The 27,016-nt window shown below is 38.1% G+C and overlaps 2 protein-coding genes across 2 annotated transcripts in view; both read left to right on the forward strand.

Moving 5' to 3' along the window:
- Positions 1 to 3,560: 3,560 nt before the first annotated feature.
- Positions 3,561 to 8,214, forward strand: fpgt (fucose-1-phosphate guanylyltransferase). The gene is made up of 4 exons (XM_030132834.1): positions 3,561 to 3,729; positions 3,826 to 3,993; positions 4,076 to 4,168; positions 6,623 to 8,214. The coding sequence occupies exons 1-4, from the start codon at positions 3,657 to 3,659 to the stop codon at positions 8,035 to 8,037; spliced, it is 1,749 nt and encodes a 582-aa protein (XP_029988694.1). The 5' UTR covers positions 3,561 to 3,656; the 3' UTR covers positions 8,038 to 8,214.
- A 1,962-nt stretch (positions 8,215 to 10,176) lies between these two features.
- The window catches only part of LOC115418413 (serine/threonine-protein kinase TNNI3K), a 29,225-nt gene continuing 12,385 nt past the window's right edge, over positions 10,177 to 27,016 (forward strand). Inside the window, exons 1-19 of the mRNA XM_030132885.1 lie at positions 10,177 to 10,325; positions 10,598 to 10,706; positions 10,868 to 10,953; positions 11,501 to 11,598; positions 12,587 to 12,697; positions 12,787 to 12,885; positions 15,720 to 15,858; positions 16,622 to 16,766; positions 16,864 to 16,968; positions 19,063 to 19,157; positions 19,269 to 19,418; positions 20,114 to 20,197; positions 20,286 to 20,342; positions 21,434 to 21,526; positions 21,607 to 21,664; positions 21,758 to 21,952; positions 24,217 to 24,321; positions 24,425 to 24,477; positions 26,849 to 26,901. Coding sequence (XP_029988745.1) covers positions 10,286 to 10,325; positions 10,598 to 10,706; positions 10,868 to 10,953; positions 11,501 to 11,598; positions 12,587 to 12,697; positions 12,787 to 12,885; positions 15,720 to 15,858; positions 16,622 to 16,766; positions 16,864 to 16,968; positions 19,063 to 19,157; positions 19,269 to 19,418; positions 20,114 to 20,197; positions 20,286 to 20,342; positions 21,434 to 21,526; positions 21,607 to 21,664; positions 21,758 to 21,952; positions 24,217 to 24,321; positions 24,425 to 24,477; positions 26,849 to 26,901 — 1,875 coding nt within the window. The 5' untranslated portion in view covers positions 10,177 to 10,285. The remainder of the gene's footprint in view (positions 10,326 to 10,597; positions 10,707 to 10,867; positions 10,954 to 11,500; positions 11,599 to 12,586; positions 12,698 to 12,786; positions 12,886 to 15,719; positions 15,859 to 16,621; positions 16,767 to 16,863; positions 16,969 to 19,062; positions 19,158 to 19,268; positions 19,419 to 20,113; positions 20,198 to 20,285; positions 20,343 to 21,433; positions 21,527 to 21,606; positions 21,665 to 21,757; positions 21,953 to 24,216; positions 24,322 to 24,424; positions 24,478 to 26,848; positions 26,902 to 27,016) is intronic.

Consider the following 27,016-nt stretch of genomic DNA (forward strand, 5'->3'; position numbering starts at 1 on the left):
GTATTTAGTGTAAGGTCTGTTCCCATGGCACAAAGTAACCCAAACAATAGGAAATGTTTGACATGTGATGAGAGAAACATCAGAAAATTGGGACAGTTTATCTGCATAAAATATTCAAGGCATGTTAAGACAGCATGTCATACCAAATATTTGTCAATTTGGTCTATTGAAGTGTTTTTACCTCCGCCAAGGAACAGCGGAGGTTATGCTTTCATTGGGGTTTGTCTGTTTGTTTGTCTGTTAGCAAGATAACTGAAAAAGTTATGGATGGATTTGGATGAAATTTTCAGGAAAAGTTGAAATTGGCACAAGGAATAAATGATTACATTTGGTGGTGATTGAGGGGGGGTGCTGATCTGCCTTGGCGGAGGTCTGTGCTCTGCGAGTGCTTTCTAGTTTCTTCTGAAATTTTAGTTTTTCCCTTTCCACTCTTTCTTGCATCTTGATCCAGAGACTGAGAAACGCATATGACCCAGCTAAAACAACAAATCTAAAGGTGGCCTCAAGCTTTTGCATAATGCTGTGCAGGAGACTATGCTGATGCTTTTATACTTTGGTGATACTAAGATGTTTGCTTTTAATCAAGACAAACAGACTCAAGAACAGTTTTTACAACAGGGCAATAGCCCTAGTCAATGTACATACTGAGTTTGGACATGACAAAGTAAGTAATGTTTATTTATATAGCACTTTTCACAGAAGGGAATTCACAAAGTGCTTTAAAGTAAAATCTGAAGTAAGATACATAGACAAAGACACATACACAGGCATAAAGACATAAAAGCAAATAGTCATAAAACCCTCACCTAAGTAAAATCCTGTCTAAACAACAAGGTCTTCAGCTGCTTTTTAAAAGACTCAATAGAATTTAAAGTGCAAAGTGACTGACGATGCATTCCACAGTCTAAGGGCCACTGCTTGAAAAGCTCAGTCGCCTCTAGTTATGAAGTGGGTGTGGGGGATGACCTGCAGGCACTGACTCGAGTGGGGCTGGCACATGTAGAGTTATGTAATTTTAGCAACTCGGAAATGTAGACAGGGGCTTGACCATTTAAAACTCCAAAAGTGAGGACTAAAATTTAAAAATGTATCCTGAAAGGAACTGGGAGCCAATGTAGTTCTAAAACTGGTGTGATGTGAGCTCTTTTACTGGTGTGAGTTAAAAGTCTTGCAGCAGAGTTCAGATCTTTCTGGCTTAGACAAATAAAAAAGGCTGTCACAGTAGTCGAGGCGGGAAGAAATAGCCACGTTTCTTTTGACAGTGGGCCATCAGTGATACATTTTACACGCTGTATCTATTTATTTTGCACATATGCATTTTTTTTTTTTTTTACACATATAGATTTTATTCTGTGTATATTTTGTTTTTATCGTTGTGTGCTTTCTCTTTTGCACCATGTGGGGCAGTACTCCACTTTCACTGTATCATGTACTTAGTAGGATTGTGCAATGACAGTAAAAATGTATCTTAAGATGTGTTAAGATCCCAGCATCTGTCCTTCGTAAAACACAGCAGTTATGTGAATGAGTCATGCAAATATGAAGCAGCTCATTCTATAAGCCAACATTTGCCATGAAGAGCAATAACAGCCCTGTAGTAAGATATAATTTCTGATCAATATAGGCCATATTTTTGATTAAATATTAAACAGGCAATATCCAAGAAAGAAAACACTTACAGGTTTGTTGCCTGTCATCAGTGGATTAGCTGATGTATGCAGCTCACAATTAGTCACACTCAGAAAAAATATGTGATTGATTGTACTTATTTGCTGACCCGAGCTGATTTATTGACATAGGGTAAGTGGCTGTTTGCAAGGTCAGATCAGTGACTGTAAATGATGTTTTAGTACAATATTACTTCAAAGGCTGAAAACTACTTGGAAAACTAATTACTTCACCCTGGAAAAAAATGAACCATGGTACTGGTATTACTAAATTATACATCATATAGTACAAACTGTTTTCTTCTTTTTTTTATAAAGAGACATATTGTAATGTGCTATTATGTCCTCCCAACGTCTCCTTTTCAAGTATTTATTCTATTTTCATTTTCTATTTATCTTCTCGATTCTTCATTTGAACCATTGTTTGATTCCTTCTGATCCCTAACTTCTACCCATAGCATATGTTGGTTTATTTACTATGTTATTTTCTATGCTCATTTTATGCCCCTATAACATTAGTGCAAACTCCTGATGATATGAATATTTAATTTCCCAATAAACCGATTTCTGTGTGGAGTTTGCATGTTCTCCCCGTGTCTGCGTGGGTTCTCTCCGGGTACTCCGGCTTCCTCCCACCATCCAAAGACATGCACTGATAGGTTAATTGGTTAATCTAAATTGCCCATAGGTGTGAATGTGAGAGTGGTTGTTTATCTCTATATGTCAGCCCTGCGATGAACTGGCGACTTGTCCAGGGTGTACCCCGACTTCGCCCCTATGTAGCTGGGATAGGCTCCAAGCGACCCCCGTGACCCTAGTGAGGATAAAGCGGGGTCAGAAAATGAATGAATGAACATGCATTTTTCTGTATTAAGATACACTCTGGATATATGGGAAGTATGTGTAGCAGTAAAAACAGAAGTTTCAGGGAAAAAAAGTATTAGTTTTTATTTTTCAGGGGAAAAAAAGCTTCTATAAATCAAAGTGGCAGTATTTGGGATGACCTTCCTTTGCATTTAACATGTCTTTCAATCAGACATTCTGAGTTTTATTGCATTAACTTTCTGATGTTTTATATCAGGTTTCATTCAACACATGTCAGATGTTTCGAATTACATTTGTGCTGCTTCTTGTCATGGGGACAGGGGTCACACTGAATAGTGACTTTAGCCTTTGCAACCCCTTTAGGTCAGTTGTTTGAGTGTCTTTTAAGGCTGTTCACATATTTTCTGTGTTTTCTTGTTATATCTGAGGAAAAGTGATAAATAAATAAAGTAATAAATATGTATAGTTTTTTCAACTATGCAAATAAGTGTTATAATGCCTTGCTACCTCTATTCATACCAGTCACTCTAGCCACTTTATGCCCATACCTGCTGCTGTGCCTATCCACCTTCAGGGTTTGCACATGCCTGAGGCACAATTTATTTATGTGAGTTTAATAGCCAGTAGTTTATATTAGTTTTACTGTACAGTTTATGTAAATTCTTGTAGTCTTTAGTGTTTAATTTTATTGTTTGTATATTAGTCTTATTGTATATATTGCTACTTGCTTACTTTTGTGTGCACATGATGGTGTAGCTTGACATCTCGTTGTACTTGTATAACGACAATAAAAGGCTTTCTATTCTATTCTATTCTATTCTATTCTATTCTATTCTATTCTATTCTATTCTATTCTATTCTAAAAACAGAAAAAAAAAAAAAACCAACAAAAACACTTTTGCACAATACTCTATATTTTCATTTATTATTTTTTGTCTTAGAGGCAAACTTACTATTTACATATTTATTATTTTTGGAGTTAGTACTTTTATTCCTACCAAGATAAATATGTCAGTGGAGGCGGGCCCGTGACGTAGCATCTACGTAATTACCACGTGATTACACCCGGAAGTAAGAGATACAGATGTCAGATGTCTAAAACAAATCATCTCCGTTCCAGAGGATAAACTTCTCTAACAGTTGTTGCACTTTGGACAGGACAACATGAGTGAAGAGTGTGCCAGAAAGTTACAAAATGCAACCAGAGAAAAGCTCCGAAAGTTTAACTTTCTCCGCGGTGAGTTTTATACGGAGCTACATATAACTGCCTTCATTTTACTGTGTCAGAGAAAGTGAGTAGGCTGAGTTATGAGTGTTTATTCTCCGCGTTCAGGTCGGGAGGTGCAGCCTGGTGAGTTCTGGGATGTGGTGGTTGTGACTGCTGTGGACGAAAACCAGAGGGACGCGTACGAGCTGCAGATCAGTGACAAAGTGGACAGGAAAGAGCTGCCTCTCGGGGTGAACTACCTGGTCTTTTCAGATCCGCCTGGATCCAAAATAGGTGAGAAAATCACAGCCCACTCGTTGTCCTCTGAATGCTGTCACAGTTCACTTCATTATCGTGATGACTGTGTGTTTTGCAGGGAACGGGGGCTCCACTCTGTGCGCACTGCAGCAGCTCACTGACATCTATGGGAAGACTCTGAACACACTGAGAGTCATCCTCATCCACGCAGGTTTGACACTGAAGCCTTTTTCCACTGCAAAACATTCGATCTCTTTGTTCCCATACCATACCAACCTATTAAGAATTAAGATGTTGTTTGATACTAGAGCTTGATCAGTTTATTTGCACTGATTGTACATTTTATTATTAACTATTGTTACTGGCAGAATCTTACTCTAATAGTGGCTGATGGCTAATATTTAACTTATAAATCATAATAATTTACTTTGACAGAAAATAATGGATGCAAACATAAAAGTACCGCCAAGAAAAATTGTTTGATGGTTTGATGGTCAGTTCCAGATATATTAAGTCAGTCTGGCTTTGATAGTCATCCAGATATACTTACGTCATTTATCCATTTAGGTATTTATTACATTGCCTTTAAAGTTTAGTATTTTGGACATCAGATTTTGTAATAAAGTCAAAAACATTTTCCTTAAGTGTTTTTTTTTTTTTTTGGGTGGAGGGTGATAAGGTTTCTTTCCTGGAGGACATTACCCGCCTAAAAAAAGGTTACATGATCAATTTATAGTTGGATCTTTAAAATAGCGAATGCCAACAGTGACAATGTGTGTTTTAATTTTCAAAAACTACAGGTGATGTAATCATACTCATTTCTTATTCTAAATGTACATCTTCATTAAAAATGACTTTTTACTGACTTTGTTTTGCATACAGCTACAGTATTTATGTGCCAAGTTTTTACTTTCAGCATTTAAAATAAAAGGACAAACATCAGCATTTTATAATATTGTATACATTGTGACAGTATGTAACAAACCATGTGTTTACAAACAGAGCCGGGAGGTAACTTGGGCATCTTCGGAGTGTCGCGACCTGCATTGTGGGAAGCGAAGGCTCGCACAGCCGCCTGCAGCGACAGCTGGAACAGACACGATGCAGAAACGGCAGGAGCTCCCTTCCCTCTATGCATATTCCTCGAGCTGTTTCTGCATTTCAGCCGTTTCCGCGTCGGGTTTATTTCATCCATATAATAATCATATGGTTGCGCTGCCGCTGCTGCTGTCAGGCAGATGCGTGAACCTCCCTTTCCCACAATGCATGTCGCGACAAAATTCTGAAGGTGCCCGAGTTACCTCCTGGCTCGGTTTGTAAACAAATGGTTTGTTTATGGTGGATGGCAATTCGAAATTGTTCACCGTAATGCAACAGATTCAGGTGAGTAATCACAGAAAGACTTACAGATTCGTGATACTTAGGCTATGACAGGGGTTTTACAGAGCTGATGAAAAATTGGTCACGAAAGTCTCCTGCACTGTTAAAGTAGGAGGAGCAGTTTGGCTTACACATAGCAGTCAATCATATGTACAACAAATGATAATGCATATAATATAAATTATGTATACCTACACAAACAAAGGTACACAGGTTTATATCACTGTTGTTGATGTCAAATTGTCTATTTTCACTCAGACAATCAGAGAGGTCAGTAGAGAAATAGAAAAAAATCAGATGAGAGTCCATCCATCCATCAATTATCTGCGGCTTATCTGGGGCTGGGTCGCAGGGGTAACAGTCTAAGCAGGGATGCCCAGACTTCCCTCTCCCCAGACACCTCCTCCAGCTCTTCCGGGGGGACCCCGAGGCGTTCCCAGGCCAGCCGAGGGACATAGTCTCTCCAACGTGACCTTGTTCTTCCCCGAGGCCTCCTGCCAGCGGGACATGCCCGGAACACCTCCCCAGGGAGGCGTCCAGGAGGCATCCGAAACAGATACCTGAGCCACCTCAGCTGACCCCTCTCGATGTGGAGGAGCAGCGGCTCTACTCCGAGCTCCTCCCTGGTGACTGAGCTCCTCACCCTATCCCTAAGGGTGCGCCCAGCCACCCTGCGGAGGAAACTCATTTTGACCGCTTGTATCCGGGATCTTGTCCTTTCAGTCATAACCCAAAGCTCATGACCATAGGTGAGGGTAGGAACATAGACTGACCAGTAAATCGAGAGCTTCGCCTCTCGGCTCAGCTCCTTCTTCACCACAACAGACTGATACAGTGACTGCATCACTGCCAACGCTGCACCAATCCGTCTGTCAATCTCACGCTCCATCCTTCCCTCACTCGTGAACTAGACCCCAAGATACTTGAACTCCCCCACTTGGGGCAAAGACTGTCTGCCGACCCAGAGAGGGCAAGCAAACCACCTTTTTCCGATCAAGAACCATGGCCTTGGATTTGGAGGTGCTGATCCTCATCCCACTCGCTTCACACTCGGCTGCAAACTGCCCCAGGGCATGCTGAAGGTCCAGGTTCGATGAGGCCAACAGGACAACGTCATCTGCAAAAAGCAGAGACGAAATCCCGTGGTCCCCAAACTGGACCTCCTCCGGCCCTTGGCTGTGCCTAGAAATTCTGTCCATAAAAATTATGAACAGAACAGTTCTGTTCAGATGAGAGTTGAAAATCTAATTGTGCAATAACTGACTGAATCTATTTTTTTTTCTAGGTGGGCTGAGTCAGCGTTTGCCCAGTGCGAGTGCCCTGGGAAAAATCTTCACCGCTGTGCCTCTGGGAGATCCTCTTTACCAAATGCTGGAGCTCAAACTAGCCATGTATGTGGATTTCCCGTTGCACATGAAGCCTGGCGTTCTGGTGAGCTGTGCAGATGACATAGAGCTGTACAGTATTACAGATGATGAGAGCGTTAGGTTTGATAAATCTGGTTTCACAGCTTTAGCCCACCCTTCCCCACTGTCTATTGGAACTACTCATGGGGTGTTTGTGTTGGATGCAAATGAAAAGTCGTACAACTCAGAAATAGACACCGTTTCCTGCCTGGGGTTTCTGCATAAGCCAACCATAGATAAAATGCGGGACAGTGGAGCTGTTTGCCAGAGACAGAGCAGCTGTATTTCTGTATGTGATACTGAGTTTGTCTACACGGACAGTACGTATTATGTCGATTTCAGCACGGCAAAGTCTCTCCTTAACCTGCTGAAGGAGGTCGGGCCTTTGGACTGTGAGATAGACGCATATGGGGATTTTCTCCAAGCACTGGGTCCTAAAGCTACGATAGAGTACACCTACAACACAGCTAATGTCACCAAAGAGGAGAGCAGTCTCGTCCATATCCGCCAGAAGATCTTCCACCTTCTCAGAGGAACTCCTTTACATGTCATCCTCCTCAACAACTCCAAGTTTTATCATGTCGGCACCACGTCAGAATACCTCTTTCACCTCACCAAGGATGTGAACCTGAGAACTGAGCTGGGCCTCTCTTCGTCTGCCTTTAGTCTTCATCTCGACAAGAACTCTGAAGACTCCACAAGGTGCTGCCTTATGTCCAGCATACTCGACCCCAGCTGCTCTGTGGGATGTGGATCAGTGGTGGAGTACTCCAGAGTGGGAGTGGGAGCGTCTGTTGGAAGGGGCTCCATCATCAGTGGCTGCTGGGTCAGTCCTGGCCTCTCGGTGCCTGACCAAGTCTTTGTGCACTCGCTGTGTGTGAACCACCAGGACCAAACTGGGTTCATAACTGTCATCTTTGGGATTAATGACAACCTGAAGCAGAGTGTTGAAACCCCTGCTCAAATACAAACGCTGAAGCTCTTTGGGGTCAGCCTGGTGGAGTGTCTGTGCCACTGGGGGCTGGACCATGAAGCCCTGAAGTTTTCTGGTGACGCATCTTGCTGTAGTTTGTGGAATGCTTGTCTGTTTCCTCTTTGCAATGACCAAAGAAGCTCCTTCGCACTATCTCTGGAGATGCTACATGCCGTCCTAAATGGAACCTCCATCACATTACCAAAAGACACAAAGCTCATGTCTATGCAGGAGTCTTTACAGTCTAAGAACCTGAAGGAGATGCTGAAGTTAAGAAAGGGGCTGTATGACGACATTAGACAGAGAAGAGTCAGCAAATAGAGGTGTTTGAGGTCAGGGTCAAAGTTTTAGTTTGTCCCTCAGTACGTGATTACATTGTGCTGTCATTGATGTAAGACTGAAGAGGATAAAACAATCAATCTATGAAATTTTACCTGTATAGATCAGTTTTCAGATTGGTTTAGTTTAAGGGCAGAAGACTTGTAAACTGTAATAAAGTCAAATAAAAAATAGAATAAATATACTGAAATGCTGGAGGTAATACATTTTTTAAAATGTATACATATAGAGCTGGACATATAATCATATTTCAATGTCAGGCTGTGGAAGTTTGTAAAAAGGCTGCACTGATTGTCTGGTGATGTTTTTGATTCACTGACACTAAGCAGAGAGAGGTACTGTGTAAAATACGCAAAATATGAGTTGTTATGTCTTATTAAGAATATTTTTTAATTTTATATTTAATTTAATGAAATAATTCTTATTTTAAAATTGAATTTCATGTTTTATTTGTGTAAACATACACATTTCAAAATGATCAGTAATCAGTGCAATTTCTTGTTAAACCAATTGAGTTGACTCCAATTGTAAGTACAAACTGCAATATTTTCATAATAATCACAACACAAGATCATGTAGCCCCAGATTAATATTTAGAAATAAAAATAAAAAAGCCAGGATCGTGAGTTTTTGTAACAAATGCAAAAATGGATTCATCATCACTTCTAGGCTACTGTTTTATGAAGAATATCCATGAATGTTGTTTTTTTTTTTAAATTCATGTAATTAATTAAAATGTGACTTTTGTACTTTTAAAAAGTGATGGAGCTTTCTATTTTCTTTTTTGCCATTTTACCACACACATTTATCATCTACACAGTTTATGTATATATAAATTTAGTTTTTTTAACACTGTAATGGAAAGAGCAGTCATGTAAACATGCATGCAGATTGCCATTATGATTGTAAGCTTGACATTTATCATTTTATAAGAACATTTTACTCTTCAGCTAACATGCAGTAAAGTTTTGAGGAAGTTGCAGTTATCTACAGCTCTTAGAAATCAAAACATTTCAAACATTTGTGAATAATGTCCGAAGTTTTTAGTTTTTATTTATTTATTTTTTCCCCAGTGGTTTCAATAATTATGGAAACAAAATTGCAAAAGAAAAAAAAAGCTAAAATGTTCCCATTATCCAGTGGAAACACATGATGGAAAAAAAAACCCACACCTTCTGTCGAGTCACATCACTTTCTCATGCTTTAATATAGAAACATTAACAAGGTCATAAGCTGTCAGCCTTTACTGTTTTCAGCTGCTGTCTTAATATTTAGTATAGTATTTCAGATATCAAATATCAGGTTAAGTTAATATAAATTGTTCTGTTTTTTTTCCTGATTTTGCACATAGTGTTCAGACTTACAGTGGATAATGTCCTCACTAGAGTGTAAAAATGCTCTTGGAAATATTCAAAACCTTTCTGATAAAGATGATATTACTCTGAGACTGTACATCATATTTACCAGAGACATAGCCATGTTTTTCTTCTTCCACACATCACTGCCAAAGCCCAATAATTTCCGGAATTTGTAATGAGCCTCAAACTACCCCATTAAGACCAATAATAAATAAGAACAGATTAAAAAAAAATACATACATAATATGTCATTGTTTTTACATCACTGTGTCTCACAGTTTCCACTAAACCTACATATAATTCATATAAATGTGATCAGGTGAGTCTCCTCTGCCTCATATTGATAAGGTGATATGATGGTGATTGGTGATATGATGTACTCTAACTCAGAAACCTCTGTTTGATCCCTATTAGATTTCAGTCATGGCCAAGACCAAGCTGACTGGTTGCTATGGATTTTATAGCATCCAGGAGGTCCAGGATGTCTATGATGTTCCACCAGCAGACTGCATCTGTGTGTGTGGGGGGGGACTGGTCACCTGCTTTTCTTTATACGAAATGAGTTTGTCCACACACACACACACACACACACACACACACACACACACACACACACACACCCTCACCCTCACGCACACACACACACACACACACACACACACACACACACAGTCATACTAATGCACACATTCAGTTGAGGGAGATCAGTTGTCATAGTTGTTCGGCATTCCACTCAAAGGTGTTTATTTTTAGCTCACAGTCATGATCCCCCCCTTTATCTGGACCTGTGCGATTGTGGAAGACTGAGTGATTGTATTACTGCTTTACTCTAGTTCATACACCTACAGCGCACACAAAAAGGGTTGGAATCGATGGGAAATTACAAATCAAGACCTTCTCAGACGTGCACAGGTAATGGCTCAGTGTGTGTCTGACTGTGTGTCTTAATTTCCAACTGTGAACGAGGCTTTAGGTGTAGATTTGAGCTGTTTAGCCCCTTCATGCACACTGAGGAGTTATGATAATGCCTTGGTGTGTTTATAATGAAATATACCAAGTGTTTGGGCTCAAATCTATACAAAACTTGTTGAATCAGCAATTCTGTTTAAATGAAGGAAGTAATAAGAATGATGACAACTCCTCGATTCTTCATGTTTATGTTTATCTGTGATGTGACTGTGAAGATGAGTGGAAGAAGAAGGTCAGTGAATCCTACTCTGTTATCATTGAGAAGTTAGAAGATGACTTCCAGCTTCCAGAGAACAGTGTACCGGAGCTTAAACTGGCCTTCAGGTGACAGAAACAATCTCTTCTGGAAGTGTTTTTCACACCACTATATACAGTTAAATTAATAACTATTACTGTTCCTTGCCTGTTTTCTGTGCAGCGTGCTTACATTTCCTGTTAGTTTTCAATTATTACAAGCAGCTGATGTTGATTTTTCTGTGGCTCAGCTCTGATGAGGCTTTTCAGAAGGTGAACTTGAGCTACCGAACAGAAAAGGGGCTGTCTCTGCTGCATCTCTGCTGTGTCTGTGGAGGTATGCATGACCACACTCTATTAATAACCTCTAAACAAAATGTTACAGTGCAAGAAAGGATTATAGCAAACTGGCAGGCATTATTGTCCAAAGATGACCTTTGGTACAGTCCACATAAAAGTCAACAGTAGGTTTGAACACAGAGTCCAGTATAAAAAGGATATCTATCTATCTATCTATCTATCTATCTATCTATCTATCTATCTATCTATCTATCTATCTATCTATCTATCTATCTATCTATCTATCTATCTATCTATCTATCTATCTATCTATCTATCTATCTATCTATCTATCTATCTATCTATCTATCTATCTATCTATCTATCTATCTATATATATATATATATCTGGTTGTCTGGCTGTGATTTATTAATTCCTTTGAAAAGGTAAAAACAGTGATAATCTTTGTACTTTTGTCAGTTAAAACCTTACACCTTTTCGATACGTGGGGTTTATAATACTTTAGCTCAGTTTTTCACATAAATGAGTTGAACTTTTGTTATAAATATGACCCAAGTGATTGATGTTCCATCCCTGTGAATAGGGAACAAGACCCACATTCGCACCCTGATACTCAAAGGTCTGCGTCCATCCAGACTAACCAGGAATGGCTTCACTGCGCTGCACTTGGCTGCTTATAAGGTGACGACAGTTCTAAATATCTATAAAGCAGTGGTTCCCAACCGTTTTTGGCTCATGATCACATTTTAACATCACACATTTCTGGCGACCCCAGACATTCAAAACAGAGACTTTTTTTTTGCTAAAATTCATTTGTTTTTGATCATGTAATAGTTTGCTATACTGTGTTGCAAATAAATGTTAATTTTAGACGACATTTAGGCTATATAATGTATTTTATAATATGTATTATTATGGACGGAGGCAGAAAAGCCAGGTGTAGATTACTGCACAAAGTGAGAATTTTATTTTCCTTGGTCAGGATATGTACAGTCAGTCCAGCTTGTATTTACAAGGCTGACAAATACTAAACAAACAATAACTCAAACTACAAATTATGAAAGAGCTGCAGCATCTGAAACCGACCACAATGAACATTTGAAAGATAAACAGTACCACAGTGCTTCAGTTTCAGCTTCACAGTTTGTCATGTCTTTTATGGATAGGGATTGTCTCTCTCAACTCACCATATATTTTTCGTTAGTAATTTTATTTATTTTTTTTTTTATCATTTACTAGAAATTTCAGGAGACCCCATTTGAATTCCAGGTGACCCCACGTGGGGTCCCGACCCCCAAGTTGAAAAACACTGCTGTAGAGGGATATTTTATGTATTTTTCAGAATAGCTCTCTTTTGGTGCAGTGTTTGTCTTTGTCTGCTTTGTTTTTACATGCCATGTAATGAAAAGCTTCCTAAGTTTTACCACATGGTGGAGTACAAGTACACACAAAGCCAACATGACTAGTTAGTTGCATAATTGAATGGCTTAGATGTGACTGAAGGTGGAGCAGTCATCGGAAGCCTTTACGTTGTGCTGGATTTGAAAGTGATGTTGAACCAAGTGTTTGTTTTCCACTATATATATGTATATATATATGTGTGTGTGTGTGTGTGTGTGTGTGTGTGTGTGTGTGTGTATGTGTGTGTCTTTTTATTTCTTGCCTGCAGGATAATGCTGAGCTGGTGACTGCTCTGCTCCATGGAGGCTCAGATGTGCAGCAGGTGGGCTACGGTGCCCTCACTGCCCTGCATGTCGCCACATTAGCCGGACACCATGAGGTGGGGGCAGATGAATGAAAAGAAAATCAACAACAAGTGTAATGTAATGACATTTATCCACTGATATTGTGTTTTTCTTTTGCTCCAAGGCAGCTGATATACTCCTACAGCATGGAGCTTTTGTGAATGTCCAAGATGCTTTATTTTTTACTCCTCTACATATCGCTTCATACAATGGCCATGAGCAGGTAAATTACTATTTTGGAAGTACTTTTAGTAAAACAATATACTGCTGCTTTAATATGTTCTATTTTCCTGTTGTTAAAGGCAATGCTCATTCAAAGTATTTTATATAGTGTTGTTAGTTTAATTTACACTGATGCTTCATATTCTATAAGATTGTCATATGTTTGTAGCATTGTTGTCCTGTGAGAACCATGAATATAAAGAAAAACTACTTTTCATGAACTCAGAATCCTGTTTTCATCATTGTGATACATTTTTCAAATTAAAGAGGAGAATTTTCTCAAACTGTATTTTATGACCAAAAACTAACTAGAATGACAACAGAAAAATTCAGAGCAGGAAAAAGTAATTAATTAATGTTTCAGCTGCAATAAGTTCTTTAACCCATAAAGACCCAAACATCCACTGGGATTCACTGATATAAAATGTTTAATACCGGTTGATCCACTAATCCTATCAATACATGTAAATAATTGGTATAAAATACATTTTGCCATCTTTTCATGGTCATCAGATATGACCCATTTGGAGGTTCAAAGGCTCCGTAGCGAATGTGGAAACACCGTCATCTTCTACAACATCAATTCACCAGTAAAACCCATGGAGTTTGATCAGTGACAGTAGTTGGAGACACTTATTTTTTGTTCAGTTAACAATAAATTTTACATTAAAAAAATATTTTTTTTCTTCAATTTTCTTTATTTTTGATGTAATAACCCTCAACTTTAATCTGAGCTTTAATGAACTTCTACATAATCAGTACATTAAATACAGGAAAATACCTGATTTTCACTTAAAAATGCTAAATTCAGAGTATAATATTAAAGTAAATGGTGATTAATCACTTAAAAAAGGTTAAAATAGAGAAAAATTCATTTGGGAACTGTCACAAAAATAGCACTGGGTCTTTATGGGTTGATCCTGACTGATGCGGTGAGTGAGTCATTTCTTAAACAGCAATCAGTTTGATGGAAGCATAAAGACAGAAGAATTCAAGGGTTCCTCAGGCTCATTGGGCTTGAGTCCAGACCTGAACCCCATTGAAAATCTTTGCAATGTGATGGAGAAGACTAAACACAGTGGTCTGACTCTCCATCATCATAAGCTGATGGTTGCAAATAAGTGTTTTGACATTTATTGTGGCATTGCATAAGCAATGTATGGCATAAACGATACCACAGTGATACATCCTGGTATCAAAGCTGACTATGACCCAGTGAAGTACTGTATGTGACACTTTTTTTCCCAGGCAGTGGCATAAAACATACTCAAATTAAGTGCATGTACTTTATATTTATATGAGTACAAGTATTTAGTTACGTACTACCACTGTAGACTACAGGGGATGGTCAATCATACCAGGAGTGTCAAACATAAGGCCTGCGGGCCAAAACCAGCCCACGGAAGGGTCCACTCCAGCCAGTGAGATGAATTTGTAGAAGATATTAACAATCAAGGATGTCACCTCCAAACTCCAATTTTTTTCTCTTTGTTTTGGTGTAAAAAAGTAAAATTATGTGTTTACATTTACAAGCTATCCTTTCACAAAACATGTGAATTACCTGAACAAATATGAACAACGTGAAATGTCTTACTAAAATTCTGCCTGTTACTAAATGTTTTGTGTTTGTAGATCCACTGTGATCTGTAAGTTGTAATGCACATGTGTAAATGATAAACTGAGGCATAATATTGTTAAATTTCAAGTGTTTCTTAAGAAATTCTAGGTTTTCATGGTTGTTCATATTGTTCGCATTTTTTAAAAGCTACTTTGTAAGTGTTCATAATATAATGAAACCTATTTCACTCTATAACATAGAGAAGAGTTTGGAGTTTTCATTAACTGGTCCGGCCCACTTAAGATCATATTGAACTGTATGTGGCCCCTGAATGTAAATAAGTTTGACACCCCTGATCTATACACTTTTAAGGAGGTGGTATGACCACAACTCTTAATAAAGCACAGTAGTTAAGAATAACTACAGCTGTGTTTCAATGATATTATCTCCCTGTATGTGACAGAGCAGATTACATGACCACATAAAGCCAAATATGGAAGAGTTTCACCACCATTCAGTAGAATTAACATTATCATTAACAATGCATTTTTCAGTAGACAGGAAAGTTGTAAAAAAAAAAAAAAAAGAACTTAAAAAAGCCATTAGACAACTGTACTGAAATTTAATTTCATTTATTTATTGAATCTTTATTTACCTAGGTTGGTCCCATTGAGATGGGGGATCTCTTTTTCAAGGGAGGCCTGGCCAAGATGGCAGCAATGCAGTCACATCATTACAGTTTTACAATAATAAAAGCATTTGCTAACAGAGAAAAAACATATACAATCAGACAAAACATTTACAGACCAACAGCCTTGATCCCAGAGTTTTAATTCTCTCTTTAAAATCACTCAAAGGAATCTATGTGTAGATGGAGCTCAGACTGAAGCTTGTTCAAGGTATCAGGAGCTGAAAACCTAAAAGATGTTTTCCTAATTCAGTCCTTATCTTTGGAACACAGTTTCAAACTGTTCATTTAAGTAAAAATGCTTTGTCTCTTCTAAGATCTAGTTGAGCAGAAATACCAAGAAGTATAATTAAAATACAAGTTTAAGTTCACATCTGGCCAGGGATGAAAAATGAAAATGAACCCTGTGGGCTATCTGTGTCTCATTTACAGTTTCTCATGTTTCTGTTGATTGATCAGCACTGTCCTAATCAAATAAACCAATAAATCTACATAGAAATACAAGTCACTTAAATTTGTATTTGAGCTCACACAATCCTTTTATTTTTTCTTCACTATTGGTCAGATGTACTCTTCCTGCTTCTTCCAGGTGGCAAAACTGCTGTTGAAGTTTGGGGCTGATGTGAATGCCAGTGGTGAGGTGGGTGACCGACCGCTGCATCTTGCTGGAGCTAAGGGTTTTCTCGGTATCGTCAAACTCCTAATGGCTGATGGAAGCAAAGCTAACGGTTAGACCTGAGACAAAAGCATACTGTCAGTGTTGTATAAAGTACTGGAAAGTTAAGTAGAAGTACAGGTACCCTACCAAAAACTTTCTTTGGTAGAAGTTCACCAAGTGAAATGTTACTCAAGTTAAAGTCTTCAAGTATCTAGTATTTACTGTACTTAAGTATGTTAAGTAATCTGCAATTAAATGTACTCGAGTAATGAAAGCAAAAGTACAAGTAAATGTTAAGACCAACCAAAGGCAGACAGAATATTGAATATTCTGCTGCTCACATCAACAGAGCACTGACAGGTTGAGTGTGGACCGTCATTTGTACTTGCATGTTATGTGAATAGGCACAATGTCAAATCAGCTTCCTGACTTTGTTGCAGTCACAGGTAATCTCAGCGGTGAAAACACCAAATTTCCTTTGATTTCTTTTTTGTAACAAATAACGATACTGTGCATTAAAAATGTATCGAAGTAGAAGTATGCAGTTGAGTTAGAAAATGTAGTGAAGTAAAAGTGAAAGAAAACAGAATAAAAAATACTCACTAAAGTACAAATTCTCCCAAAATATACTTGAGTACAGTAGTGAAGTGTTATTACTTAGTTACTATACAACACTGCATACAGTACCTTCCTACATTCAGTTGAAGTTAACCTGAGTCATTCATCTTCCATCCACCGTGGCTCAGCTCCACTCAGAGGTCGACGCTCTGTGGGTTGGGATGGTTTCCTGGATCCCTTATTCACGTGCCTCTGACTCTCGTGCTCCTTTACAGTTAATGCCCAGGACAACGAGGATCACGTTCCACTCCACTTCTGTGCTAGATTTGGTCACCACGAGATTGTGCGTTTCCTTCTCCAGGGCAACTTTGATGTACAACCTCACTCTGTCAACATCTACGGAGACACTCCATTACACTTGTAAATGTTGTAAATGTTTATGCCGTGTGTACCGTACATCATGTTTTCTGGTAAATGATGAACAGGAGCTGAGGTATTAAATGCTGTGTTTCATCAGGGCTTGCTATAATGGAAAGTTTGCAACAGTGAAGGAGATTATACAGCTTTCTGGTACAGACAGTTTGTCAAAGGAGAACATATTCAGCGAGACGGCACTTCACAGGTATGTCTAACATCCTGTCTTCATTTAGTTATTTAAAGGTTCAGTGTGTGAGATTTAGGAGGATCTAACTAAAGAACTTAAGGATGCTTTCATCATTGTAAAAACATGAGAATGACAGTGTTTTTGTGACCTTGGAATGAATCTTTTATATCTACACAGGAAATGGGTTGCCATTCATGGAGAACTTGTTGTATTGCCATGTTTCTACTCTGAACAGACTCTTCTGCTTTTTTAGCTTTTTAAGCTGATAGACCACGAGCTATTGTGAAGGCACTGTATCTGGCGTCTTCATCACCCTCTTTGTCGCTGTCTCCGTCATCGTCTTTGTTGTCATCTTCATTTGCATTTTTCAGACATTTTATATGTAGCCTCCTTGTGAAAACATCTACAAAATTTGTTCAAAGTTTTAAGAAATTTTGGCTTTTTTTTTTTTTTTTATACAAATTTTTTTAAAAAAATGTTCCTTTACTTATAATGGGCCATATTTTCACTAAATTTAATCAGTTGAATTATCTTCCAGTGAAAGTACCACCCACTTCTATTGGGAGATTGGATCTCCTGCATCAAGACCACAGGACTCTAACGTAACACTAGAACGTGACAACCTCACAAATTCAAATTATTGATTCTTAATAGAACATGCTAGTGAGATACAGGGCCATTGGTCCTATTTTTTTCATTTTCTAGAAAGCAGCATCAAGTGTCACAGTGTGCTACTGCCGACTATGTTGTGTGCACCAGTGTACCCCCTTTACAAAACCCCAAAGCAAACACTGAGCCTAATGAGGGACTTTCATGTTTTTTGTGGCTGCTGTGGCGGTGGATAGGGGAGGTTCACTGGTTTCAATCATTGACTGTATAAAGTCATAAGAGAGAGGAACCATTACATCACCCACTGGTGGCTGAACTGCTGGCCATTGCCATATTGGCTTTTTGGAGTCAGAAGTGACCCTGTTTGGACAAAATGCACAGAACTACTAGATTCCAAGGGGTCAGAGGTCAACTAATACTTGGTGCTAGCTGGCCAAATCAGACTTTATCAAGTATTGCATATCGTTAGCCTCATAGCATGATTGCGCAGGTCATATTTCTGGCCAAATTAGGATATCTGTATAAAATGAATCAGCAGTATCAGGAAAATAAAGTTATACAAATATCAAAATTTGGCCAAAAATATGACTTGGGCAATTATGCTATGAGGCTAATGATATCAAAGTCATTTTCTAGTCTTGTTAGGAGAACATATCAAACACAAGTTTGGTCTAGCTGTCTATCAGTAAACAAGTGGTGCCAGGCACAACAAACCCCACCCCTTGCATGTATTGTAGCTTATTTTGGCATCTGATGTCATCATGCCTACGCGTGTGCTGATGTCAGCATATTAATTTGCCTCTATGCCAAGTTTGAAGTAAATTGAAACAAAGTTGATATTTTTATAGACATTTAAAATTTCGCCCATTGTAAGTAAATGGAAAAAAAAGATTTGAAAAAACTCATAAAAAATATGAACTTTGACCTACTTTTCCCAAAATGTAATCAGATCTATTCTGGGTGCTAGAGTGTTAACGATCAAACAAACAAACAAACAAACCAAACCAAAAACAATACCCCTTGCCTCTCCTTCGGGGAGCGGAGGGAAAATGTATTATATATAATAAAAGAAACCTCCAAAAGTCCAACTTGCGGTTGACAGACCTGTCAATCAAACACAACACTCATCATAGCCCTCTATTTGACCTGAGATCTGATCAACAGAGCAAACATTTAAAGATGGACCAGGTCACTTTTTAGGGGGTTCAAATAAAACAAACAATACTAGAAGGAGTTCTGGAAAAATGTAACTGACTTAATATTTTTAGAGAGAAGTTAGAAGAATAGAAGTCTATGGAAGTCGGGCCTTTTTGCAGCTGCCTCCAGTGGCTATCAGTGGTATTACAACTTAAGATACTCATTGGCTTCATTTTGAAACTTGCTCCCTGTTTACGATCAGCTTTTCCTCTGGATGTCACTAAACATCACACATTGAACCTTTCAAATGAAATACAATGTTTAAATTGCCTGTTTCTCTGAAGTGACATTTTTTTTGTCTTACAGTGCATGTACTTATGGTAAAGATCTGGAGATGGTCAAGTTCCTGCTTGACCAAAATGCCATGAGTATTAACCACCAGGGAAGAGATGGACACACAGGTTCCCTTTAAACTACTGGAACAGAATTTGTCACCAATGTGGTTAAATAAAGTTAACTGCACATTATCACTCTTAATGTGTGTAAATACTAAACACTTGGCGGCTGTCTAGCTCTGCACAGTGCCTGTTTCCATGGTCACATCCGTCTGGTGCAGTTCCTACTAGACAGTGGGGCGGACATGAACCTGGTGGCCTGTGACCCCAGCAGGTCTAGTGGGGAGAAGGACGAGCAGACCTGTCTGATGTGGGCTTATGAGAAAGGTGTGTTTGCAGGATGGTGAGTTTGATCCTGAGATTTGAAGAGTGATCAAACGAGAACCTAATTTAGGTACATATTGTACAAAGGTCTTCAGCCAACAGTATGTTTGTGGTTTTAGCAAAATTCATATGAGATGTATTTCTCAGCCTCTGTATCAAGATACAACTGGAATTTACAGAAAATATGTAACAGCATTTTAAAAGGAAAAAAAAGATTAGATTTATATAGTGCTTTTAATTTTAAACATACTCAAGGCACGTACATTGGATCCATTATTCATTCACTCACACATTCACACTCTGGTGATGGTAAACTACATTTGTAGCCACAGCTGCCCTGGTGTAGGCTGACAGAAGTGTGACAAATCAAACAAATTCAGACAAAAGTGGTGATATTCAGTGTGACAAACTTTTGCACTTGTCTTGATGTCTTTTTGCCGACATGAGATTTATTTTAACTTCAATAATCTTGCAATAATCCAACTTTTTTTTACTGGTTCCTCCTCTGTGGCTTTTATCATAGTATCAGAGTCTATTGTGCCATCTTTTGATTCTCATATGTTTTAATCATTTGCATAAATTTCCTCTGTTTGGGTTTATCTAAATTAAGAGTCTGAGAAATGACTATGTCTGCTGATTACAACACAACTAAGTCAAAGTCCTTTGCTTGTAATCTTTCTTGTGTTTTCCTCTTTCAGGTCATGATGCCATTGTCACTTTACTGAAACACTACAAACGTCCAGATGATTCCCCTTGCAATGAGTACTCCCAGCCAGGGGGGGGTGGGTGACAGCGATGAAGTGAAATTATGTGTGAAAAAAGCACATAGTGACTGCGTTAATCTGTCTGAATATTCTGACTCTTTTCCAGATGGCTCCTACGTTTCTGTCCCGTCTCCTCTGGGAAAGATCAAAAGCATGACTAAAGGTAGTGAGGTGGACTGAAGCGTGGCATCTTTCCCACACTTCACATCCCTGAGAGATAACATGATGACACAGTGTGTTTGTGTGTGTGTGGCCAAGTGAAGGGGCTTTCAGTTGCTCATAATAACACTTGGCTGCGTTCCTTCTCTGTGACGTCTCAGCTGGTGTGTCCATCTGTGTGATGTTCACATGTCATGTCTTAGGAAGCCAGAGCCTGATATGAGTATTTTATTCATATTTCCATCTGAGTTATAGGAGTATTATCAAACCTGTCTTGTGCAGATTCAGTTAGAAAGGTGGCACTGAATTATAGAAAATCAATTCAGCGCATTATTACTTTGTGTGACAGTGGGAATGCATTAAACTAAGTTGTAACAAACACTGTTACCTAACATTAGTTTCATTATTGACTAATCTGTTTAATGTCAGAAAATGATCGGTTTTTCCCAAAGCTCAACATGTGTTCAAAAATGTTGTTTGACCTGTAACTTCTACATCTTTGGTTTACAATCAAAAAACAGGAAAGAACCCCCCTTTTTATTTATTTATTTATTTTTACAATTGCTGGTGATTGATTATAAAAAAAAAAAATACACATTCACTTCATAGTCACCAATGAACTGATTGACAATTGCAGCTCCACACTACACTGCACTGCAAAAAAGACATTTCAAGAAAGTAAAGGGCCTAGATTTTAGGAAATAAATAAAAATAAAATAAAAATGGTCTAAAATTTTTCTTTCAAACTGTAATCACATCTTCTTAAACACAACGTTGGCTTGATATCTTATGCAGCCAATGCTGAGATACATTTGGCCAGTATCAAACCGAAATTACTTTTATAATGTCCTTGAAAATTCATCCATGCAGTGTGTTTGAATTAGCATTTATTCTTCTTGTTTTACTGTTTTATGGTCCATGATGGTCTTTGCGATGCTGACGCTAACTTAAACCAAGTGTCCTACAGTTTTTTTCTGAAGATAAGACACAATAACCTGGTTTTATTTGACTATATGGCTGTTTTCTTTTTGGAGCTGTTTTTACAGTGTGCTGTAAATCTGTTTATGTGATGAAGACTCTCTCTGTCTGTCTCAGAGAAGGCAGAAGTTCTCCTTCTCAGAGCAAGCCTCCCTTCTCATTTCCACCTTCAGCTGTCTGAGTTGGAGTTTAATGAAATTATTGGATCAGGTAACTCTCTTTTTCTGTGTCTTAACTACTGTGCTCCCTAAACTGATGATATCCTGACCTCAGATGTTTTTCATACTCAGGCTCCTTCGGGAGGGTCTACAAAGGCAAATGTCGAAACCAAATAGTCGCCATAAAACGGTACTTCTAGACTACAGAGACAACCACAGAAGTAATTTTGCACCCCCTATCTATCAAAGGAACCTCATGATTCGATCATTCTTCACTCTGTAGCTACCGAGCCAACACGTACTGCTCTAAATCAGACGTGGACATGTTCTGCAGAGAAGTTTCTATACTCTGTCGCCTCAACCATCCTTGTATCATCCACTTTGTGGGAGCATGTCTGGACGACCCCAGCCAGTTTGCTATTGTCACCCAGTATATCTCTGGAGGCTCGCTGTTCTCCCTGCTGCATGAGCAGAAGAGGTGAGTCCTCAACCCTAATGCATTAGACCCACAAGCGTAACATAGCATAGCGTAACATAACATAACATAATATAGCATAACATAACATGACATGACATGACATAACATAACATAGCATCGCATACCCTAAGATAACATCGCAAACATAACATAGCATTGCATAGTAGCGTAACATAGCATAGCATAGCATACATAACATAGCATTGCATACCCTAACATAACATCGCATACATAACATAGCATTGCATAGTAGCATAACATAACATAGCATAACATAACATAGCATAACATACATAACATAGCATTGCATACCCTAACATAACATTACATACATAACATAGCATTGCATAGTAACATAACATAACATAGCATAGCATAACATGCATAACATAGCATTGCATACCCTAACATAACATTGCATACATAACATAGCATTGCATAGTAACATAATATAACATAACATAACATAACATTGCATGACATAGCATAGCATAACATTGCATACATAACATAGCATTACATAGTAGTATAACATAACATTGCATAACATACATAACATCGTATACATAACATAGCATTGTATACCCTAACATAACACCGCATATATAACATAGCATTGCATACCCTAACATAACATCGCATACATAACATAGCATTGTATAGTAGCATAACATAGCATTACATAACATAGCATAGCATACATAACATAGCATTGCATAGTAGCATAAGATAACATAACATAACATACAGAACATAGTATAACATAACATAATATAACAGCATAATATAGCATACATAACATAACATAGCATTGCATATCATAGCGTAGCATAACATAGCATAACGTAACAGATGATTTTAGCTAGTTTAGCCTAACCTATCTTCATATTACAACATAATAACAAAGCCTAAAATTATATAGCATGGCACAGCGCAGCAGAATATGACATAACAAATGTAATGTAACACCACAATGTTAAACAAAATGTAATGTAACATAGAATAACAATTTGATGTAGCAAAGAGTAAGTAAAAATTAAAACAAAGATCTAGAAAGTAATGAAAATTACTCAAGAGGTCGCAAGCCTTATGTTCAGACCCTTGGAGACTCAAAACTGCTTTGGAAGCAGTGAATTCAAGAGCATTTCTCTTAGATATTCAGCCAGAAAACATCAGAAAATATCAACAACGGATGTTTGAGTGGGTCAGTGAGTTTTCCACAACACATCCTGCATTGCGCCTGTTTAGCAATTAAAGAAATTACAAAGTTATTTAGTCTGAAAAACAAGAGGACCTTTACTTTGGAACAGTTACAGGAAATGTTGTTTCTATGAACAGTGTACATTTACTAACCACTTTATGTCTTGTGTAGTACACGTACCAGGTGTGATAAAGATTCATGTATCGATCAGTGAATGAATTCACAAAGACAACTGAGTGTGTTTTACATAAAGGAAAGGAACAATCAGGATAAATTAGGGTAATTAACAATAAATAAATCAAAATATTAAAACATATAACAAAAGAATTTACAAAAGGCACTTATACTGAAGTGCAACATACTAATATAAAAAATATGAAGCAATAAATGAGATAGCCTAATAATTAAAGTAAAACAATAAACAGTAAGAATACTGTTGATTCATGAAAATTGCAAATAAGAATATTAACTTTACTCATGGATATTGATGTTACACAAAGTATAAGTTGTGTCAGTATAGAAGTATAAGACAGTATTATTGTTACTATATTTTAGAATTGTGTTAAAAGTAGATCTTGGCTGGTTTTTATTGATCATAAACCTCCAACATTATTTAAACCTCCAGTTCAATATTTCAAAGCAACATGACAAAATCTAAGCATATAATATGTGGTTTTATTTTCCACACAGATATTTTATCACAGTTGATTCCTCCCTTGTTAAACTGTGCCAAGTAAAGCAAACTGATGTATTAAATGGTGTAAATGCCATTTGATTCACTTCGCAGAGACCATATGTTAACACTGAGATGTAAAAAGACCCCAAACAACTTTAATGAGCCATTCAGTGTCTTAGTGGATTCAGGTGATTGTCGTCTCACCAATCACTCCTCCTGAGGTGCAGAGCCATTATTGATCTAGATGAAGTGTTCTGCTAACTGTGTGCTCAGGTGCGGTCTTTATAGACTGCCCCCATCGATCTGTGTTAAGTGCTGCGTGTGATTGGCAGGGACCATTGATCCGGCACTAAGTGGCTTCTGTTTTAATGATGTGTCACTGGACAGGCTTATCGACCTGCAGTCCAAGCTCATCATTGCCATCGACGTGGCCAAGGGCATGGAGTACCTGCACAACCTCACACAGCCTATCATTCACCGGGACCTCAACAGGTGGGACACACACTGATTGTATATGTGGTGGGAAGCTATTGGCAGACTGAAATAACTGCTCCCAATGATCAGTTGTTTTTTTTTTTTTTTTTGCCTCTTCCAGTCACAATATTCTGCTCTATGAGGACGGACATGCCGTGGTGGCTGATTTTGGAGGTAAAGTAGACAGAAAATGAAAGCTGCATGAACAAGAGGATTCATGGTAATATGACAGAAACCCAACAGAGTCAAACTTTACAACAGAAACCTTTGAAAGGAGAAATAACAAAACAGAACAAGCTGATTTCAGGAACTTATTTTCTTTTAGGTTTTACTTTTTCTCTTATGGTGGCTAATTATGCTTATGCAGCGCTTTGTTTAATTCTGGTGTTCCCATCCGTCCATCCATCCATCCATCCATCCTCTGAGCTGCAACTACACCCTGATAATGTTATGTGCAGCTTTGTTGTTGTTTTTTAATTTATTATTTTTAATATCACAACTTCCTCATGTGCCCATATCACACCAAGACAACTTCTCTCCCGACACTATTTTGCAAACATACCCCCCTAAAACCCCGGGAAGTAAAAGTTTTGACTTTTTTTAGCTTACCAGCCAACAGGCCGTAAGCTATTGTCGTCATGCGGCCTCCGTCGGCGTCGACGGCGTCTGTTGTCGTCGTCTGTCGTCCGTTACAAAAATTTCAATCATCTTCTCCGAAACTACAATTCCGATTGACTTCAAACTTGATATACAGCTTCTTTATGATGATGTCAACAAAAGTTAGTGAAATTATTTCAATCTGGATCTGATTCTGGATTTGGTGCGACTTTGAAAAATGTTCCCATTATAACAGATAGGAAGTGGATTGATCCAATAAATCAGTAAGTATCAATGATATCAAGTTGGAATTTGAATTTTTTACTGATCTGATCGAAATATGACCAAAACATGGGCTATTGCTGTAATATAATACATACACATAACTGGGTGATGATAAATGGCATCTGGATACATTTCCCAAAGCTTTTCATTTGGGCGGTAAGCTACAGGGCCATTGGTCCTATTTTTTTTAACATTAAATAATTGCCTTGATTAGAAACAGCCTGATGGAACAGTTTTTTCAGATACATTTTTTATTTTTTTATGGAATGTTCTTTGCAGTGGATAGCATTTTATTTTTCTAAGCAAAGTTGTGAAACTCTTGTCCCCTACAGAGGTCAAAAATGCATTTCTGGGTCTTAGGAGGATACTGTTTCAGCATCCTTCGGCCAGTGCTTCCCCAGAACACATCAAACAATGCAGATAACTTTTGTCCACTATTCCAGAGTGATGGTTGAATGTGTCAGACCTTTCTCCAGCACTGGTGCAGAGCTAATGAAGTACATTAACTAACATTGCACAACAACACATAAGACAGGAGGCAGGCTCCATTAGGTTAATCATTTAAGTCTCATCATGTTTTCTTGACCTGGACAAATAAAACCCGTGTTTCAAAGTATTCTTCTCCAAGCTTGATCCCATCAGAATTATGTTCCTCACCATCCTTCGCATTAGCTATTTATTCTGTGGCAAGAAGATTAAAATGTTCAAATAGTCATCTTTCCATTAAGAGACTTTTCAACTTCTTAATTTTCCACTGTAGAAAATCAGTCTTTCAGCAGCCAAAAAGCAGAAGACAACTATTTTCCTGCCTCTTTTGGACCCTAATATGTAGCCCTATTGGAGAAATACTGTCTTTCTGACTTTTTGCTTGAGCCACCATTACATATTGCAGACACTAGTGGCCACTGTTTAATTGAATATTACATCATCTTTCTATTTTAGCATTGAAGGCATTGTATAAAGATAGGTATACACAGAGACAATTATACAAAAATATAAAATCAAAAAATATATGTCATGAAATTTGTTAAGCAAAATTAAATAAATGCCAAAGTATCAAATATACACACATTCAAGCCCCTTGAAATTCCTTATAATAAAATATAGTTCTGATTTAAAGCCACAGTAGGCAGAAAAACAGGATTAGTAAATGTAAGAATATAACAATACACCCCCTCCTCCTCCAGCTCTGTGTCACTAATAAGCATAAACTCACAATAAACACAAGTGATACAAGGCCTTTTCATGCTGCTCTGAGAAACTGAAGCTTAAATATAGAAACATTAGTCATACCACCTGTCAGTCACCTGTTTTTATATCCCCCCTCTGTGACGGGTCAAGAGTTTCTGGAGAAGCTGAGAGGAGAAACACAAAGGTCTCGGCTCCTCCCAGTCGTCTCCTATTACCATATGCTTAAACTTAATCTGGAATTTGTGCCAGTTTTTGAAGCTTTAATAACTGATTTACACATATCTAACTACTACTGTAATATAGCTAACACTGAAGTTGGTTTTCAAATGCTTTGTTTTTTGTTACTCTTTCACTGTTCTATCAATCTGAGTTCACAGACTCAGCTCATTATACTGTATGTGACTCTGCACTGTTAACACTGAAGGTTCCATCACTGATAATGACCACTTCCTCTCCTCCCATTCTTATGCAGAATCTCGATTCCTCCAATCTGTGGATGAAGATAACATGACCAAGCAGCCGGGGGTCAGACCTGCTTCCTCTCTTTTCGGTTTTTGATTGGATGTCACATTTAAAACATAAACCTGTATATCTATGACAAGCTTTTCCCCAACGCTGATAGTGTATACTGTGTTATTTT

The sequence above is a fragment of the Sphaeramia orbicularis genome, chromosome 4, assembly GCF_902148855.1.
Source record: "Sphaeramia orbicularis chromosome 4, fSphaOr1.1, whole genome shotgun sequence".
NCBI classification, from domain to species: domain Eukaryota; kingdom Metazoa; phylum Chordata; class Actinopteri; order Kurtiformes; family Apogonidae; genus Sphaeramia; species Sphaeramia orbicularis.

Excerpts from the sequence above, each read along its gene's own strand:
- fpgt (XM_030132834.1), top strand. The coding sequence starts at position 3,657 with ATGAGTGAAGAGTGTGCCAGAAAGTTACAAAATGCAACCAGAGAAAAG. Across the intron at positions 3,994-4,075 it reads TCCGCCTGGATCCAAAATAG|GGAACGGGGGCTCCACTCTG; the intron begins GTGAGAAAATCA and ends TGTGTTTTGCAG. Across the intron at positions 4,169-6,622 it reads AGTCATCCTCATCCACGCAG|GTGGGCTGAGTCAGCGTTTG; the intron begins GTTTGACACTGA and ends TTTTTTTTCTAG.